Source organism: Neolamprologus brichardi, chromosome 4, assembly GCF_056152115.1.
Source record: "Neolamprologus brichardi isolate AB-2024 chromosome 4, ASM5615211v1, whole genome shotgun sequence".
In the NCBI taxonomy this organism is placed as follows: domain Eukaryota; kingdom Metazoa; phylum Chordata; class Actinopteri; order Cichliformes; family Cichlidae; genus Neolamprologus; species Neolamprologus brichardi.
In genome coordinates this window covers 10,946,555-10,965,774 of record NC_142107.1, presented here as the reverse complement: position 1 = coordinate 10,965,774, position 19,220 = coordinate 10,946,555, and the positions used below count along the sequence as shown (strand labels likewise).

At 38.6% G+C, this 19,220-nt stretch overlaps 2 protein-coding genes across 2 annotated transcripts; one reads left to right on the top strand and one right to left on the bottom strand.

The window, feature by feature from the left end:
• Positions 1 to 1,877: 1,877 nt before the first annotated feature.
• LOC102789598 (ras-related C3 botulinum toxin substrate 1-like) lies at positions 1,878 to 12,276 on the bottom strand. The gene is made up of 6 exons (XM_006791475.3): positions 11,937 to 12,276; positions 10,844 to 10,915; positions 10,195 to 10,312; positions 9,894 to 9,956; positions 3,692 to 3,851; positions 1,878 to 3,595 (listed from the first exon to the last, which is right to left on the bottom strand). The coding sequence occupies exons 1-6, from the start codon at positions 11,969 to 11,971 to the stop codon at positions 3,465 to 3,467; spliced, it is 579 nt and encodes a 192-aa protein (XP_006791538.1). The 5' UTR covers positions 11,972 to 12,276; the 3' UTR covers positions 1,878 to 3,464.
• A 1,403-nt stretch (positions 12,277 to 13,679) lies between these two features.
• Positions 13,680 to 17,784, top strand: smim10l3 (small integral membrane protein 10 like 3). Its single transcript, XM_087839789.1, has 2 exons — positions 13,680 to 14,036; positions 15,425 to 17,784. Exons 1-2 carry the CDS (start codon positions 13,857 to 13,859, stop codon positions 15,443 to 15,445), a joined length of 201 nt encoding a protein of 66 aa, XP_087695915.1. The 5' UTR covers positions 13,680 to 13,856; the 3' UTR covers positions 15,446 to 17,784.
• The last annotated feature ends 1,436 nt before the right edge of the window (positions 17,785 to 19,220 follow it).

Sequence of the window (19,220 nt, the reverse complement as noted above, 5' to 3'; positions counted from 1 at the left end):
TTTAAAAGTTGCATGATAAAGACTTCGTGCTGTTCTTTCTCAGAGTATCTGGATCAATCGGCACTCGTATTTACCGCGAACTTCACGGCAACTTCTTAGACGACAAAAGAACAAAACAAAAACACTTAAAAAATACTGGTGTGGATTCTGAAGCCGGGATTGATGGGAAGTGTCCGACGTTCTTTTTCTTCTTTCCCTTTAGGGGTCGCCGTCGCTCTGCACCTCTTCTGTATCTCCCTCTGTCAACCCAACCCTCCAAACCAGTTCAAATTTTTTGCTTTTCTGACTTTCCGAGTGGGGAGTCTGACTTGAAGGAGAATTCCAGATTAAAATTCCGACGATAATTTCTTAACTTTAACTGGATCACTTGATGTTATTCAGAAGATCCCTCCCTACATTCCCACGCCTTTGTGGGTTGTTCTGGAAGCTATGAAGCAAAACAGCTGTCACCACTCCTAAGGGAAAATAAAAAAATAAAAATGAAGTTAGCCTGCACCACCAGCAGTTGGTGCATCCGGTGCCCTGGAGCCAGACGCCCAGACAAACTCTGGGCATGTGAAACATCCTAAAAACAAACCATATATGCAGCTGAAACAATGTATTATAATGTAATACATGTTTATCTTGGTCCTTTAAAAGAAATAACACACTGAATGAGGAAATGACGTAATTTGTGCATTCCTATTAATTTGTTTGGACTTTCGCTTCAGAGAATTTTCCCCTAAACTCCGACTTTCAGGTTGTCCGTTAAAATAAGATTTGAAAGATCTCTCAGGCTTTTTCTTGGTAATTTACTCTAAAATTCGAATACGTTTATTGATGCAGCAAAACAATATTGTGGTTTAATCGGTTTGAATCCATGTGAGTTTTTACACACGCAACATAATAAACTTAATAGGTGGCATTTTTGTCAAATAATCAAAAGATTCAGGCTCATCCAAGCAAAGTACTTACATCAGTTTTTGTTGAATTTAATCGGTATGACTGTGAAGGTTTTATAAATGTTCAAAGTAGCTAATTTCTTACATTATGACCTGATGTTTGTGTCTTGTATTTGTTTACTCTATGTTTAGTCAGAGTTTCCTTCTCATGCATCCCTTGCAAGTAATTTTTGGTCATTATTCTTTTGATACAGGTCTATTAATAGGGTTTTCTGGCTTTGCTCCTCATCTGTACTCTACATTTACATCTTTATGTATTTTTTTTTATTTTTATCTTTTATCATTTAATAAACAAATAATTAAAAACTAAACTTTCCCAATGGGAAACTTTTTCAAATGAAAGATCTAAAATACAACAAACTACAACATTAATTAGTTATTTCTTTATTTACTCGCATTCATATTTATTTATAGTAAAAGATTTGTTGTTATCTGTTAGAAACAAGATGAATTTTAACTCAGTTTAAAGGAATTAACAGCTTAATACGTACAACGACCTAAAACTAAAGCAATCTAATACATTCAAACCTTCACGAATGGTGACTCTGTTTGCGACTATTGTAATTTCTAGACAGGCAGTCAACAAAGTGTCCTGGCCTGGCATTAAATGTGATTTAACCCATTAAAAGACACCACATCAACATATTAATTGCGATTTAAAAATCTCAAGTATCCCAGTGTCTACTAAAATGTCCTGTGAAAATGGTCTGGTGAAAGGACTGGAGTGAAAATAAGCAAATATCCAAAGGCAAATATTTAAAGATCAATAGAAACTCTAAAGAACTTTTTTTTTTTAATATAACATTAAACATGCTGGACTGTTGGACTGTTTTAATTGAAGTATTTTGCCAGTTGAGTATGGCAATAATCTTCCATTGAGTAAACTGCACTTGGATCCCTTTTGTTTCGGATCAAAGGAAAACAAGCAGAGCAGAGTCTGTTTTACAGGAATTTATTGGCTTTTTCAAAAAGTGACAATAGCTTTTGTCCATAAAACTAAAGAGTCACAACATTGGCTTGAATTAAAGCACAGCTTGGAGTCTGAATACAATACCGATGAGCAACATGTACTTAACCCCTGATCTAGTAGTTCAAATACATTTTGTAAATAGGCAAAAAATATAACTGTAGCAAATTCTAATCTTAGTTTTCAGTATATGATACATGTACATGCTATCAGCATTAATTACAAAAAGCTAGGATTGTGGGGAGATTAAAGTAGCATTAACTGCAGAGGTAATAAACAAAAGATATTCATAGTGTTAGTTTAACAATACAGTGAGTGAGTCTAACTTCTGTGAAGAAAGATACAAAATAGTCAAATCACATGATTATAACAAAAAGATGAGTACACTGTATACTACACCATAACCGACAGTAGCTTTGTTACTGTTATTAGCAGGCATAAATGCTCTTTTAGTGACATTGCTTAGCCAGTAGTGATGCTAAAAATAAAAATAATAACATATAAATCAAATGTGCTCCACAAAAAGGTTTCGGATAAATGCCCACAGAGCATTAAAGGCTCTCTTGTTCCCCATCACCAAAACACCTGAATATTTCTCTTCCAAATACAAAAATCAAGTTTTCAGCTTCGCACTCCTGGGCAGCCATACAGTCGAGACACTTCTAGGGGGAATATTGCAAAGAGGAAAGAAAAAAAAAATACCACAAACACAACGGGTCCAATTGGAGCCAAATGCATAAAATACTGGAGATTTTTCAGGGATTCGTAGCACTGTTGGTGTCAGCAGACCTTTTTCCCCAGTCTCAATTTTCTCTCTGTGCTTCAGGCTTCATTCGACCCATAAGAATGAATTAACATGAATTATGTTAGGGCCAAAATTTAATTACTGGCAAAAAGGTTATGGTACATAAAAAAATGGAGGCAATTAAATTTCACAGATTGTTACTTCAAGGTGTTTGTTGATAGCAAGGAGTGACGACTGCCTTCATAAAGAGAAAGTGAAGTTTTTGACTTTTAAATGGTTGATATGAACAGCAGGGAAACAGCAGCAGACTGTCAGCTGTGTTTTAAAGGTTTGAGACGACAGAACAAAGGATTTCTTTTCGGCTAAAATACAGCATGTGTGCAGAGTGTATTTGGCAAAATTTCTTCCACTTCAAACAAACTACCAAGACTGTAAACAAAAAACAAACCAAAAAACTGGACAACCAGTGGAAGAAAAAGTTGAAGACATTCCACGGTCTGTTCTACAAAACATCCAATCCATTTTAGAAGGCCTCAAGAAATTCAGTCTCGTCTATACAGTATACATTGTTAGGAAACAACTAGGGTCTAAAATAGTCCACTCTTTTACCCTAAACCTGACCCTATGTTGGAGTTTTCATGGAAACGGTTGGTATAACTGTTGCAGCTACACATATAGAAGGACAGAATCTGAAATACATTGTTTTTGTGTGTCTGTGTGTGTGTGTATACTGGTGTGTTTCTCCTGTGTCGTTAGCCACCCTCACCACTAGCGGTCGTGCTCCCCTGTAACTGTTCCAGTGAAGGAAGTCTTAGAGGAGAGAGCACTTCTTCCCCTTCTTTTTGACAGGTGGAGGGCACAGGACGGCCCGGATGGCCTCATCGAACACAGTTTTAAGGCCACGCTGAGTCAGGGCTGAGCACTCCAGGTACTTTACAGAGCCTGAAGACAGGAAACAGAAAGGCATTGGTTTATTATTTGAATCTGTCTTTGATGACCATTTACAAGAAAAGGATCAGTGACAGCTGAAGCCATTACCAATCTCTTTGGCCATGGCCAGTCCTTGGGGATAGGTAATGGGAGAGAGTTTCTTCTCCTTCAGCTTCTCCATGGTATCCTTGTCATCTCTCAGATCCAGTTTGGTGCCCACGAGGATTATTGGAGTGTTGGGACAATGGTGTCTCACCTCAGGATACCACTGCACAGACACAGGAGTTACAAGTTAGTGGTGTAAATTTTCAGATCAGTCAGTGTCAACTTTAACACTTTATGTTATCAGAGCTCTGACTTATTACCATTTTTAATCAAGTGAAAGTTTTTTTCTGCTCATCCAAACTCATATAGGGCCTTTCTGTGTGGCATCTGCATGGTCTCATCATGCCTACGAGGGTTTCCTCCCACACTTAAAAGGCAAATACGTTGGCCTAAGTGGTGATTCCCAACTGTCTGTAGATGATGTGAGTTTAAATAGTGAACTTTAAGCCCTGTCACTGCGCCTGTGTCCGGACGTTAAACTCAGCCCACTCTACAGATAATGACAGAATACTCAGAGTGACTTTATGACAGCTTGAATAAACAAATACATATTACCACAAAAAACAAAGGTGCAATTTAAGGGGGAAGGCAGAATTAACACAACTGTCAAGCTGTGTGTCACCAAGAGGAAGTGTGAAACAGCCAGGGCTTGCTTCTTATCAGCACAAAGGAGGCTTAATGTTTGCTTTCTAAGCCGTTTACTTCGCTCCCGTCCACTCTGAAAACTCTGGACAAAGCAGTATGTTAGCATTGCTAAGCTAAAATGACTTTGGATTAAAGCAAATGTGTTGGTCGCTTAGACCCCTTCCCAATGGAAACCGGCTAGTGTGGACCTGGTGTGAACTTAAGATGGCAAAACGGGTGACAAGTTGATAAATGTGTTTAGAGTAAGGCCTAATCCCATGACAAGCCTAGAGATAAATAGGTTGTAAAATCACCAGCAGTACATTCATTATGTGGACTTATGGTTATTTCCAATTCTTTAATTTAAGTGTATCATTTTCTTTTTTCACCAACTCCTGAAAAACTGTCTCTTCAGCTCATAAATACTCATATTTTCATCAGCTTGTTGCTACCGGTGTGTCTATGTTGTTTAGTGTGGAGTGGGCAGTGTAAAGTGGGTTTACAACTACCCACAGCATCCACATTTACCATATACTGTAAGAGAAGTGAAAGTGAACCAAGACAGTAAAGCTGTGGGCAAGAAAAGCAACACAATGTTGCTGTGTGAAGCTGAGGGGAACTGCAGAGTCCGATAGTAATTTCCTGTGGTTTATCATTCCCTTTGCACTAAAGTAATCATATGACTCATGGCATATATAGTGAGGTTTGTCACACTGCTTCAGCTCGTTTGTGTAAAAATATCCACAATGTTGAGCAAATGTATCTGTAGTCCAGCCTCCATGTTATTGGTCCGTTAACTATTTTTAGAACAGCAAGGAGCACAAAGATCGTTGACTTTCAATCCTTTGATTTTTCTGAAAATCGACAGTGCCCCTTATAATCCCGTGTGCCTTATGTATGAATTCTGGTTGTGTTTACTAACCTCGAAACGATTTTATGTTGTACACGGCGCTCGAAAATCTGTCAAATGTTTCAGTACGACTTTGCTAAGCTACGAACCCGCACCGCTTGATGGATTGTCGGAGCAGGAGCATTACGGCTATCGTAGGCAGGAGCCTGGCGGAGTGATACGTACTGTGCTTCAACATAATATTACGGTATTGTGTGTGTGTAACCTCTTTTTAAGTTTTGTGGATATTATACATGATATGCTGAGGATATGTCGGCCAATTTCCACTGGAAATTTTGGTTTAACTGTCAGCAAGGAATTTGCACTGTTAACTTTTTTTATATAACTTTAATGCACTTAAAAAAGCTGCTTGTTTAAGTGAAAATACATTGATTTTTGTTTTTTGCACTAATAAAGTTGTGGAGTTGTAAAGTATTTTGTCTAGTGTCAAATATATCATCAGTTATATCGTTATCGCAAATTTTCAAATTATATCGTTATAAATATTTTTGATCATATCGCCCTGCTCTAATTGACAGCTATGCTTAGTTGACATACTTTGCCATTGCACTGACTTCAAAAATTTAAAAAAAAAAAAAAAAAAAAAAAGCTTCATATTCACAAAGTTCTTGCACATTACCCTAAATGGTAAGCTCAAGCTCAGATCAAGGTCTTCTCAGAAAATAAACTGATTTAGTTTAATTTGCTCACAAAAGGAAATGATTCTAGTTTATCTGTGTTAACTTTAAGCTGATGTAGACAAACTGTAGCAAACTTTCCTTGTGTGTCTCACATGAATAATAGGGATGTACTTTTGAAACCGAGAACATTGCACCGCGTTCCATCTTCCCCTACTGCGAAGCACACAAAGCGGGTAATGCCAATAACCAATAACAAGGCAGGCTAATCTGGTAAATGCTGAACAATTTAAAGATAACCTGGGTAAAAGGTAAACAGGAAACGGAGCAAAATAACCATTTTCTCCTCCTCAACTGAATGGGCCAACCTGAACAAAACTGCACAATCATCACCACATACAGTGATTATTAACATCTAAATATGAAATGAATCATTTAAAAAAAAAAAAAAAAAAAAAAGACCTTAGATTAAAAAAAACAAACAAACAGAAATTTCCAATGTTTTTTGTTATTCAGCTCATCCAAAGGAAAAAACATGAGGTAGTGCCCCAGCTGTGATTTTGAAGAACTGCTACACCCTTGTTGGGGGGTGTAGCAACATAGCAACAAGATGCAGCCTCACTGAGCCTTTCCAAAGTGTGGACTTGAAACTATATAGCAGTTTTTAAATTCTGTTGATAGGCTGAGTAAAAGCAAACTTATAATGAAATAATGTAAGGCGTGTTTTTCCTGAATGCTGTCGGCACATTTGATCCAAGAAGAAATGGTAAAACAGGATTTTCAAAGAAAAGAGCCCCACTTCCTATGGTCAGAAAAATACATCACATCAATCAAAACAAAAAAAATATAAGACAACACATGGCACTAAGACGTGGGCAAATTTGAGCGGTTTGTAAAATGTTTCCATTTGGAGTTGAAAGTTAGTGTGTAGTCTACACTCTTTTCTTGTTTTGTGCATCAGAAACAACTGCTAAATATCACAGATGCTAGCTAAAAAGCGACCAAAGGCAGATTGCAATGTAAACGCTAACTCCACCAGGGGTAGATGTATCGAAAGTTTTTCTTCATACAATGGTTAAAATTGCTTTATCGTAACCATCGAGTATAGATTGCCGTGGCAAAATTAAGCTGTGTGCATGTAATTCAGTGTGAGTTTTTATTCTCCCACATGGTGTGAATGCATCATTAATTCCCCCTCTTCCAACAGGAAACATTTCTACCAGGCACACTGCACTTCATATACTACCAGATAGGGAAAAATATGGTGACAGCAGAAATTTCAGACGAGCGAGGGTTTGGATTTCACAAGGAAGATGTCGAACAAAATGCAGTTATTTGCAAAACATGCTGTAAAACTATTGCCATGAAAGGTAACAGGACCAAGAATTTATTCCAAATCATCCACTGCAAAACTAAAAATGTTTTAAATTCGGCATGTCAACATCTCTCCACACACCAAAGAAAGCGTTAAATAAACCAGCTGTGATACCTGCGACTTGCTCAGTCGTTTTCATTGTCACTATTTGTTCTGTAATTTGAGGTGACTACATTTTTTATTTTACAATTTCTATACGTTACAAGCACAAAAAAGCACCTATTTAATTTCAATTGTTTTATTCTTTCTCAACTATTGCTTTTTTGTAGCTATGATCTTTTGTTTGTAAAAGCCGAGTGTTGATGACAAAAAGACTTACTGTCGCAATATTGTCATTTATGAAAAATGTCTGTGTGCAAATGATGTTTACAAAAGAAAAAAAAAAAAACAAAACGTTAAAATAAAACATTTCAATTCATTCAGATTTGTTGCATTAAAAGAAAACAAAAAATTGAATTGTTGATTTGAATGAGCATACTTGTGCAATTTTAGGCATTGTACGGTTTAAAAAATAAAATAAAATCTGTTTCTGAAGGTTATTTAAACATACAGTGGTAGGGATGGGTATCGAAAACCGGTTCTTGTTGAGAACCGGTTCCCACTGTTTCAATCCCTTGGAATTGTTTGAAATTTTTGCAAACGATTCCCTTATCGATTCCAGTTGCCCCGAATGACGTCACCACGTTGCAGAGCGTCATTTACCTGGCAGGAAACACGGCGCCTAAGCGGCTCAAAAGCTCAAAAGTTTGGTTATACTTTACGAGAACGGATGACAACAGGGCAACTTGCAATACTTGCAAAGTAGATATTTCATTTAAGGGAGGAAACACTACGAATATGCAAAAGCATTTGCTCACAAAACACGCGATAACCTTAAATGAATGTCGTGTTTTTAATTCCGCTCCGAACTCGTGAATCTCAACCCAGCAGCAGCGGTAACGTTTGCACGTCCTCTCCCGTTAATGTGGCAGGTAAATAATCAACTAATAGTGCATATTATGTTAGCTCGATCTGCCTTATTACAAAACCTGTCATTACTGTGCATTTAGGTGACCATGATGAGAGAGACAGGCAGAGTCTGGCTGGCACTCGCTGGCAGTTCTCGCTGCAGTCTACCGGTAGCGTCTCCTTTCAGGCCAGGATAGACGAATGTCACCGAGCAGTGAACTAAGTTTGTGGTAAAAGGCTTGCACCCATTTGCCACAACAGATGCCCCGATTTTCAGTAAGTGAATGTTTTTAATTGTAGGCAGGGACATTACTGGATATTCTTGTGTAATTGCTACAGAAGAATATTTATTTTATTATTTTACATTTACAATTTTTTTCCCGGGGACCCCGTGACACCCCATTGAAGAGCCGTAGGCTGGATCTCTTAAAGATCTCACTGTTGGGTTTGTAAGGCCATGCTACTCCTAAATTTCTATCTTGTTCAAAGAGAAGATGTAAAACAAAGTTCTAAGCTAATCAAACTTAGTGTTCTCCTTTTTTAAAAAAGAGAATCGATAAAGAATCGAATCGTTAAACAGAATCAAAAATGGAATCGGAATCGTGAAAATCTTATCAATACCCATCCCTATACAGTGGAACCCCGACTTACGAATACCCCGTTTCACGAAATTCAAGTTACGGAGGCACTTAACGGCAATATTTCTGCCCGTGTTACAGCAAAATGCCAGAGTAACGAAATCCGCTGGCTCTGATTGGCTGAGTCTACAATGCCTACAATGCCGAATCATGTGACAACCCCTTGGCTTCCGTACTTGGGCTTCGCTGTTCCACTTGAACAACGTATTGTTGTTCTAGTTAGCAATTAGCCTATAGCCTATCGTTCAGCATCGCCTCACTCAAAACGCGCGATGGGTGCTTCGACTTACCAAAATTTTCGACTTACGAAAGACCCTCAGGAACGAATTCATTTCGTAGGTCGGGGTTCCACTGTATTATGACATACATCATGTATTGTGATATAGCCAAAAAAATATTGTGACATTAGATTTTCCTAATATCACTCAGCCCCATCTCCAGCTGAACAACAGGAGGAGTGATACACTCTCCAAGTGTCATGCCTGTGATGTGCCCCTCCTTCTTGTGGTGAACAGGAACTATTTTTGGGGGCGGTACGAATAATTTGTGTGGCATTTTGTGTGTGATATGTTACTCTGTTGTTTGCTAAATTTGTACGTTTGTAGTTTTAGAAATGTGTTGTTTGTGGGTTTCACAGTAAAAGAACAAAAACAAACCGAACTTTTTCCTACTCCACTTTATGTTTGTTGTGTGGTTTTGGGTCCATCATGTTAACACAGTGTGTCAAAATGAAATAACTGCTAGACATGGGGGATTGTGTCGTTTTTTCCCCCAGCAGTTCAAAATGAGTTAAATGAGTTAAAAACAACCAATTATGTCCTTGAAGGGTATAATGCCATGCAAGGACAAAGGTTTCATAATGAACAAAGTTTTATTGAGCTGAAACTCTTAATTTCATCTCTACTTTCCAGATTTTTGCCTTCATTTTTTCATTTAAATTTACTGATTAATTTTCTATCTACAGTGGCTTGTGCAGCACAGGCAAAAAATAAGCAAACTTAGAGACTACAAGAGCACCAACTGGACGGATGAAACATAAATAAGCTAACACCTTTCCAGCCTTCACTCGTTCTGACATACAGCAATTACTCACCTTGGCACGGACGTTTTCAAACGAGGCAGGACTCACAAGCGAAAAGCAGATAAGAAACACATCCTGGTAAGACAAGGAAAACAAAGCAATCAGAGCCTGTAACAATCACTTCCTGTTAAGAACACTGGAAGGGGTGGAGGGGAATCCTGTGTTCACAAAGGTGTGCGCGTTTCTTTCTTTTTTTTTTTTTTCCTTTTAACTTCCTCATTCTCAGAAATCAGACTCTGGTTTATGCATGGAGGATAATACATGAACTGTAGCACAACACTGTCTTATTATGTTTTCGTTGTGGTTGTTGTACCGTCTGTGGGTAGGAAAGTGGGCGGAGTCTGTCGTAGTCTTCTTGTCCTGCTGTATCCCAAAGACCCAGGTTCACCGGCTTCCCATCCACCATAACATTGGCGGAGTAGTTGTCGAACCTGACAGAAGTGATGAAGTGCAAATGAGCAAAGCCCTTCAGGCTTAATACAAATTGTTGAAATATAACTACTAAGATACAAAAAAAAAAAAAAAAAAAAAAAAAAAAAAAAGGACAAGAAATACGCGGTGATCAACCTATCCCTTGATTTATTGTGCCCTTTTGCAACTTCTCCTCTCTCTTAAAAACAATTGCTCATTTTTCAAATCTGGCTGAACCAAAAGCCTGTTTGTCAACTGCCTGCAGAGCCAGTTCGTGCCACAGTTAAGGTTGATTAAGATCAACACTTTCCACAGCTGGTCTAGGATCAGATTAGGTGCAGGGATTCTTCTCGACTTTCTGTAACATGTATTCCTGGTGTAGTTACAGTCAAATGCTGTGATTGTACCCTCCTCTGCAAGACTATATTTAACAAACAAGATGCCATGCTTGCTCATGCATTGATTGTGTAAGGAGGGTGGAGACCAATTACTGACTGTTATTCTCACATAAATAAATAAATACTCACTGCGCTGCAGTCTCAGATACTCACACTGTGGGGATGTACTCTCCAGGAAAGGCATTGGTGGTGTAGCTAATGAGCAGACAGGTCTTACCCACAGCTCTGTAGGAGAGAAGATGTTGGATTAGTATTTATTGAGAGAAGGCAAAAAAAAAAAAAAGTGTGACTGGGCTCAGATCTTACAAATACTGACATAAGCAACAATCGTTACAATTTCATTTCTACAAACGGTGTTAAGATCAGTAAACGGCACTGCTTACAACAAAATAAATCCCTGGTGTATTACTCTGGGAAAACGGAATTGTGTGATTTTCTAAGTTCTTCTTTTTGCAAGATAAAGCACATGAGAGCAGTGGCAGAGGCACATTTGCCAAATATGAAACTTTCTTGGTTCCCTTCAGCATGCTACCCTCATGTCTACTGCACAGTTCCCCTTACACTCAAAGCAAAATAAAGAGATTCAACACAGCCACGGGCTCTGAATGGGTCTTGCTGCTGCAGTATCTACCACACCCAGAGCAAGCGGTTATGAGTGCATTTACCTCCCACATATTGTTAGCACATCTTAATGTCACTGTCTTAGCTTGTGTGTTAATCCCCTGCTGCTGAGGAAGCCCTTAAATTTTGGGAAGCTGAAAAAGCGCTGTGTTTGTAGCTTTAACAGTGACTTGCTGGAATACAGCAGCGAGATGATGGACACACAGACACACACAAAAGCTAAATTCCTAAGTAATAATAGCGAAACTTTAATTTAAGCTGTGGATCTGCGACCTACCCTGTGATGTCTGACTCACCTAAGAGTGAAAGATTAGTCAACCACTTGCAAACTGGCCAGCCTGTATTACCAATACTTACTCATACCACCAACTTTAATGTATGAAAACTGCAGTCTAAATAAATAGATAAAAAATATAATAGTCAAATGCGAGTACCCATGTCGGCAAAATTAACAGGTAGTAAAATATTAGCAGCTAACTTTACCCGCTCGGAAATCTGTTGCAAAGGGTTTTAACGTCAGCTACTCGGGTGACAGCCTTTTAGCTACAATTACATTTTTAAAAGGAAAAAAAAATAAACAGGTGTTTAATATAAACTAATACCCGGCTGGGTTTGGTGAACTTACCCGTCTCCGACCACAACACACTTTATGGCCTGCATTGCGCCGCGGCTAGAGGAATGCTAAGTTAGCCCGGGAGCCAGCTAACGTTAGCTCGAGTCTCTTTTCCTTTGTCCGGGATCGCTCGTTGGTGAAAAGTCCCAACGAGCGTCTTTCTCCGCCGACCTGTGCTGCTACAACCGAGCTCCTGGTACGCGAAACAACTTAGGGGGAACTTACACTAACTTTATCGAGCAGTTTACGGCGAGTTTACTCGTGAATTTCCCTTCCTACATTCCCATGCTTTCGTAGGCTGATCTGGAAGCTATGAAGCAAAACAGCGGCCACCACCCCTGAGTTAAAAAAATACAAAAAAAAAAAAAAGTTACAACACCACCAGTAGATGGCACATCCGGTGCACTGATCCATACGCCCACACAGACTTTCGTCCTAAAAATCAACCGGAGGCAGCCGAATTTCAGAGGATTGAATGAAATGTATTATAATATAACAGGTTTAAAGTTTATTGTTTAATTTAGTTTGTGAAAACAAATAATACAAAAAAAGTAGAGGGACTATTTATGGAATGACACTAAATGAGGAACTGACGTCAGCTACACGATCCCTGTAATTTCTATGGACTATGGCGAATTGGAAGTTTTACCCTCAATTATGTCTTTCAGGCTAAGCTTTAAAAGAGGATTTGAAAGGTTTCTCTGCTCCAGCTTCATGTTTTTCTGTGTTACAAAGCATACCAGGCATCTGTCCATACCCTAAAGATCATTCTTATGTCGTGATTACCCCAACTTTTGTTTATCATGACAAAATCGTATTTGGATGTAGTAGACAAGACCAACGGATCTCTCAGTAAACATAAATTGCTTCTTTGTTTTTGCTTTTGTTTGTAATTCACTAAGAGTTTTGTTATTAGAGCAGGAACTTTTACACTCCCTACTCTCACCTCCCCATTTTCTTCTCTCTCACTGGCTCCTAAAATACCTCCTGTCTGTCTTCTTCCTTTGTCTTTGGTCAGCAGTAGGATCATTTACATTTGTACCCTGTTGGTCGATATCAATGGAGGCAGACATTGTTAACCTGGGCCCTGATCAATTTAGTGTGGAACTCTCATTTTTGAGCCACAACAAGAAAGTGCTCAGAGTGCTAGACTACAGAAAAAAAAGGCAGTATACAAATGCCAACCCTTGCTTCAGATTGTGACACTTTTGTTTATTTATTTGGCTCGTTCCTCACAAACACTTGTCAGTTTTGTTTGCTTGTTTTACTTCAATTTTTACTTAGTAATATGTGTGTTATTATTCTTCAGATGAAGGACATTTCTTTTCAAAGTCAGGTTTCCTTCCTCATCAGCACTATACTTATTGCCTTTGGACAAATACAAATAATTAAAAACTAAATAATTTTGTCCGACCATTTCACTTAATTTCACATAAATAAAAATTAGACCTAAAAGATCATTTCCACACTTGCAATCAATTTTAATCTTATATATTTAAGCTTTGTGTATATTAATCTATTAATGTAAAACAAACCATTGCAACTACAGCATTTGTATGTTGTCTTGCATTTTTTTTTACCTACTGTCTGGATAAATATGAATGTGAAGTTATGACACTTTATGTGTACTTAAGCTGTGATTTTTTTTATTTTTTTTTTTGAAAAAACGAAGAACCATATACCTGAGAGTTTGTCCTCGGGGTTCCAGTTGCCCTTTATTGGCTCTTACTTCCGTGTGTCACACCGTAATGAGTCCCCGGTAAACAGCTATCGGGGTGGAGCAGATTTTCCAACACAATCGATGTAAAAAAAGGACAAAAATGGGGCTCGGTGTCGATGAGTGATATAAATATGAAGTGTGACACCTTTTCCATCGCTTCGCCTTACCAGATGACAAACTAACCCTGGAAACCTGCGGACGGACTGGGCTGTATGGCGGGTCTGTCATATTTAGTGCTCCGGTTTTCGGGCTCTGCTGGTCGGACGTACGGAGTATTTTCGAAAGGCTTGACGAGGACTTTGTTGATATTTTTTGATCTCGCATGGCGGCTGCGAATCAGATTCCCCTATGTCTACCTCGTCGCCTCGATGATGTTTAATGTGAGATTACAGGTAATCATTCAGCCGCTGTAATCGGTCATCAACCCTCTAAACGGCACAGAGACAGCTGCTGATTGCAAAGGCCCCTCATGTTGGATTCATTACTGCCTTTGTTTTTGCCTGAATGAGCGACACGTTGTAAAAGATTTATCCCTAATGGACGGATAAACGATCAATTTTAACTACATTTAAAGCTTAAGGATTACAGGTACTTAAAACTAAAGCTGCCTAATACAAGGGAAATTCTCCCTTTATCTTGTCTTTAATGCTCACTTTTCTCAATTAAGGAGGTGCCGATTTATTATTACCAGCTTTTTATTGGCTTCCATTTTTAGTGCCTTTAACTTTCAATGAAGATCTATTAGCTTATTAATGGGTTTAATGGATTATGTTGATTATTATACTCTGCCAAATGTGTTAATATTATGCAAACAAAACAACTGCCTTTTGTTAGCGATACATTGAGAAACTGTAAAAAAAATATTTATTTGTTCTTTATTTTATTTATTTTAAATTATTGCCAAGATACACACATCTTGGCTGACCAGTAACTGATATATCTGAAGCAGGCAACAGATATCCTGGTCAGGGACTTGAGATTTCATCTGTCTCCAGATTAAAATGAATATTGCTTCTAATTTGCTGCCCTTTTTGGGTCTTGTTGCGTGACCCAATTTTGGCCAAGCTACAGCTGTCACATTTGACTCAAGAAGACTTATAGAGAGGAGTTCATAACCGACTCAATAACTTAAAGGCACCCAAATCATCATCCCTCCACCACCTTGCTTGACAGCAGGTGTGAGGTGTTTGTGCTAATATCCTGTGGTTGTTTTTTTTACTTTGGTCTCGTCTGTCCAAACAACATTGTTCCAGAAGTCTTTGGCAAATCTAAGCTGTGCTTTCATGCAGTGGTCAAACTTGCTGATGATCAGTTAATCAAGGGCAGCTGATCGTCAGCTCCTAGCTCCTACTTACACACTTATATCCTGTGGAAGCGATAAGGGTGACCTAGTTTCTCACTGAAGGGGATAAAGTCCTGTGAAAACTTTATTTTTCACATAACTGCAGTTCAAAAGTAGATATCAAAATAATAAATGAAGATGAAAAAACTAAGAAGAGATTGGATAAACACACTTTGCATATTTTGTCCACCAGAGGGCACTCTGCAACTTCACTGTCAGCAACACAGTGTTTGGAGCAAGAACCTGCTGATATGAATAGAGTCAGGCAGAGCATAAACAAGTATATAAGTAACTACTCAAGACAAATTTTGGAAATGTTACGGAAGTCTATTAAAAAAAAAATCACCAAATATCTAAGTTGGTCAAAAATCTTATCCTACTACTCATTTTTTTTTTTTTTTTTTAGCACTACCTAACAGAGTTCTCATATCTTTATAGGTTCACATCGAAATCCACTGAGTCTTCAATGGCTGCATTAACACTTAACAATGGATAGTGTGCACTGTCACGTTGCAGCCATCAGAAAACACCGGCTGACCACACACAGCGATGTGAAAAAAGAAGACACTTCAAGACACTTCAGTCCAACACAATAACGTGGCTGTTCGTTTTTGCCGCCCGGTGCCAGTTACACTGCCCGGCGCCTTTGCAGGTGAAGGGAAGCGGTGATGTCTGCAGATATGAGACAGGGTGAGCGGCGATAGATGGAGCAGATGGAGCGGGGAAAGAGCCCAGCAGTCACCGATTCAGGAGAAGCTCGTCAGGTGCATGAAGATATTTCCCCCGCCTTTTCTCTCTGATATCGAGGACTGTAGCATGAATGATTGTTGCTGTGAAAGCTTATAGTTTTTCTTTATGTCTTACATGTATAGCTGACCTAAATTCACAGTATTAGTAATCACCCAAATCCTTTTTTATGTTTCTGTAATGGTTAATCCACCAGTATGCACACGCTCTATAATTAAAATTATATTTTAATGCTAAAACATAAGTATTGTTATCCATGAATTTTCAAATTTATGCCCTTCAATTTTTCTGTTTCATCAAAGAAAAAACATCAAAGCATTTTTATTTAATAGAAGGTGCCAAATTACAGTTATTTACTTGCATTACTTAACAGAATATTCAGTCTGAGTCGTTAAGTCCAGTGTGCGGTTCAAATCTGGGTGTAAAAACATGAATTCGGTTTGAAGACTCAAAATTGTCAAAGATCGAGAACTCACCGAAAAGGACCGAGTTCGCATTAAAGTGCTTCACGATGCCGGATGGTCTTTCAGACAAATAGGACAAGACATAAAATGTTCTCACAGTGTGGTCAAGTACGCTTTGGAGTCAGTTGCAGAGACCGGTACTTACAGAATGCGCCAAGGAAGAGGGAGAAAACAAAAGCTGACTGACGCAGATGTCCAGCACCTCAAGATTTTAAGTACCAGTGACAGAAGGAAGACCACTGCTGATCTTCAAGTAGAGCTAAATGCTTCTAGAGCAGAGTCTGAAAAAGTCTCCAGAATGACCATAAGCAGACGACTGAATGAACAGGGCTTAAAGGGGAGAGTCGCTGCTAAGAAGCAGTTATTGAGGCCCATAAACATCCAGAAACGTCTCAGATTACCCAGGGAGCGCAAACACTGGACTGTAGATGACTGGAATAAGGTACTTTGGACGGATGAGTCTGAGTTTGAAGTCTTTGGTCAGAATAATTACCGAAAATCTGGAGGAGGTTTTGATGCTTGTTGCACTGCACCCACAGTAGAGCATGGTGGAGGTTCCATTATGGTTTGGGTTCCATTTCTGGAAACGGCGTGGGCAAATTAGTGAAAATTGACAGTATCGTGAACATAAAGATCTACCACAACATCTCGGTGGATCATGGAATCCCTTCTAGACTGAAACTGATTGGTTGTGGGTTCATATACCAACAACACAGTGACCCCAAACATACTTCATAGCTGTGCAGAGAGTATTTGACCAAGGAGAAGGAATCCGGAGTACTGGAACTGATGGACTGGACAAATCAGAGTCCAGACTTGAATCCTATTGAGCAAATTTGGGATTTGGTGGATTTGAAGATAGATTGCACAAAAGTTTTATCCACAGCAAGTCTCTGGGAACAGCTGGAAACTATTTGTAACAAAGGAGACTGTAGAAACGTACATAAAAACAATGCTAACAAGAATGCAAGCCGTTATCGAGGCCAACGGAGGCTGTACAAATTAGTTTTTCTGTTTGTTTGGTTATTATTGGTGAATAAGTACTATTTAGTAGTTTCAGTTTGTTATTTGCCTTACAAATAACATTTTTTAGTTTTAAACAATTTCTTAAAAATTTCTAAAACAAAATTGGGTTTTAGGCCATCTAATGAATTTGTCAAGCACCATACATGTATAGACATTCAGTGTGAGGTATAAAGTAAACATCTAATTTTTATTTGAAGAGGTTCTTTTCCCTGCATGACGCACAATGTTTCTTTTGTCCTCTATGATCTGGACTAATTTGTGGGTGGGTTTAACTGGATGACAGATGTACATCAGATATCAGCAGGTTTGTTGTAGGAGAAGTCAGTAAGTGCAGTAATGGTTCTCACTCTCACTCATGCTCAGGTGGTCACCGTTTCTATTGTGTTTCTGCTTACCAGTGGGATCAGCAAATCGATGCTAGTGAAAGGTGTTACATTCAAAATTATTTATTACTGTTTAAAGTTTTTATTTCTGTGAAATGTGTGTGAGTGGGGTTTGAAGTTACAGAGCAAATGCTGAGAATGAATGAACTCTGTGAGAAATAAATGAATTACACCACGACTCTGAGCCATTTCTATGAGTAAAAAGTAACAGTTGTCTCGTTTGGGTTTATTAAACTGTCCTTTAGAAACAGACCATCTTCTATAACATGTTCCTGTACCACATAGAAACAGCGACATGTGTGGCAAAACCACTTATTTTCTGTTGCTATGTTTCTGGTTACGTGGACAATTTTAAAAAAGAACATGAAAATCTTAAAATACAATGAAGGAGTGTTTTGATGATCAAAATGAATTTGAAACAATGGCAATGAATTGAGTTGAAGATGATGAAGATTGAGTGTCATCGTGGATGTGTAGCTGACAAATCTACAGCAGCCGTGTGACGCTATCATGTCAACATAGATCAGACAGAACCAGAAAGGTGTAACTAATAAAGTGTCCTTTATTAGTAGAGGATGCCATTGTTCACATTTTGGACAGAGAGGACAGATGGTTTGAAAGAGGAGTGAAAGAAGCCATCTATGTCCACTGTGAGCGACCATCTTTGAACAGAGGCGGTGGTTTACGACACCAAATCTCTGCTATCTATAATCCAGTTTTGAGTTCCCTTCCTAGACGCCTTAACGCCCACTCAAATCCTGGGCCATCTGACCTCAGGAATTCGCATGATAAGGTGGGGCCAGGTCTCACAATGAACTCACCCGAAACTCTGGCTGATTGGGACCCACACCCAGTTTCACACCTTGGCTCAGGCGATTAGAGGATCATCAGGGGGTCCTTTTGTCCCTCTGTGGGGGGAAACTCCCACTAGGTTTATATCTGGGACTCTCCACCATTTGACCTTAGAACTGAAGAAGCTTCTCGGATGAGAGGTGAAACGTCTTCAAGTAACTTAAAGAAGTCCAGACGCTTTTCTTTGCAAGCTCCTTTGACTCCTTTATTAGTAAACTGATGATCCATCATATATCAAAGGTAAGTAAGAAAGAAAATTGTTTTTTTAATTGTTAGTTTTCAAATGAATAACAGTATCAATAATTAATTCTATAATACAATGTTTTACACAATAATAAAGAGAAAATTTGCTGTAAATTCACTGATAGTTTCTGTTTTTAGAATAAATTCCTTTATTTCTTAGAATGTAAGCCAAAGCTGTGCTGACAGGTTTCCATGATTTACTACATCAGCCGTTCTTTATCACGTGGAACATTCGAGACACGTTAAATTTGATCATCTGTTCACTGCCACTTTAACTGGATGGTCAAAATGTGAATTTTAAAGGAACTGGACAGTTTTTAAAGTTAAACTTCTTTGCACTGAACATAAAGGTTCAGTTGGAGGTGACTGGTTTATAGTTTATACACCATGTATTTACTGGTTCAGCCCACTTAAGAGGAAATAAAGAGGATATCAAATTAATCTGACACCCCTGCTGTAAAGCATCATAAAAAGCTGTGATCAGACAGCTGTTTGCTTTTCATGTGGGCAAGAAAGTAA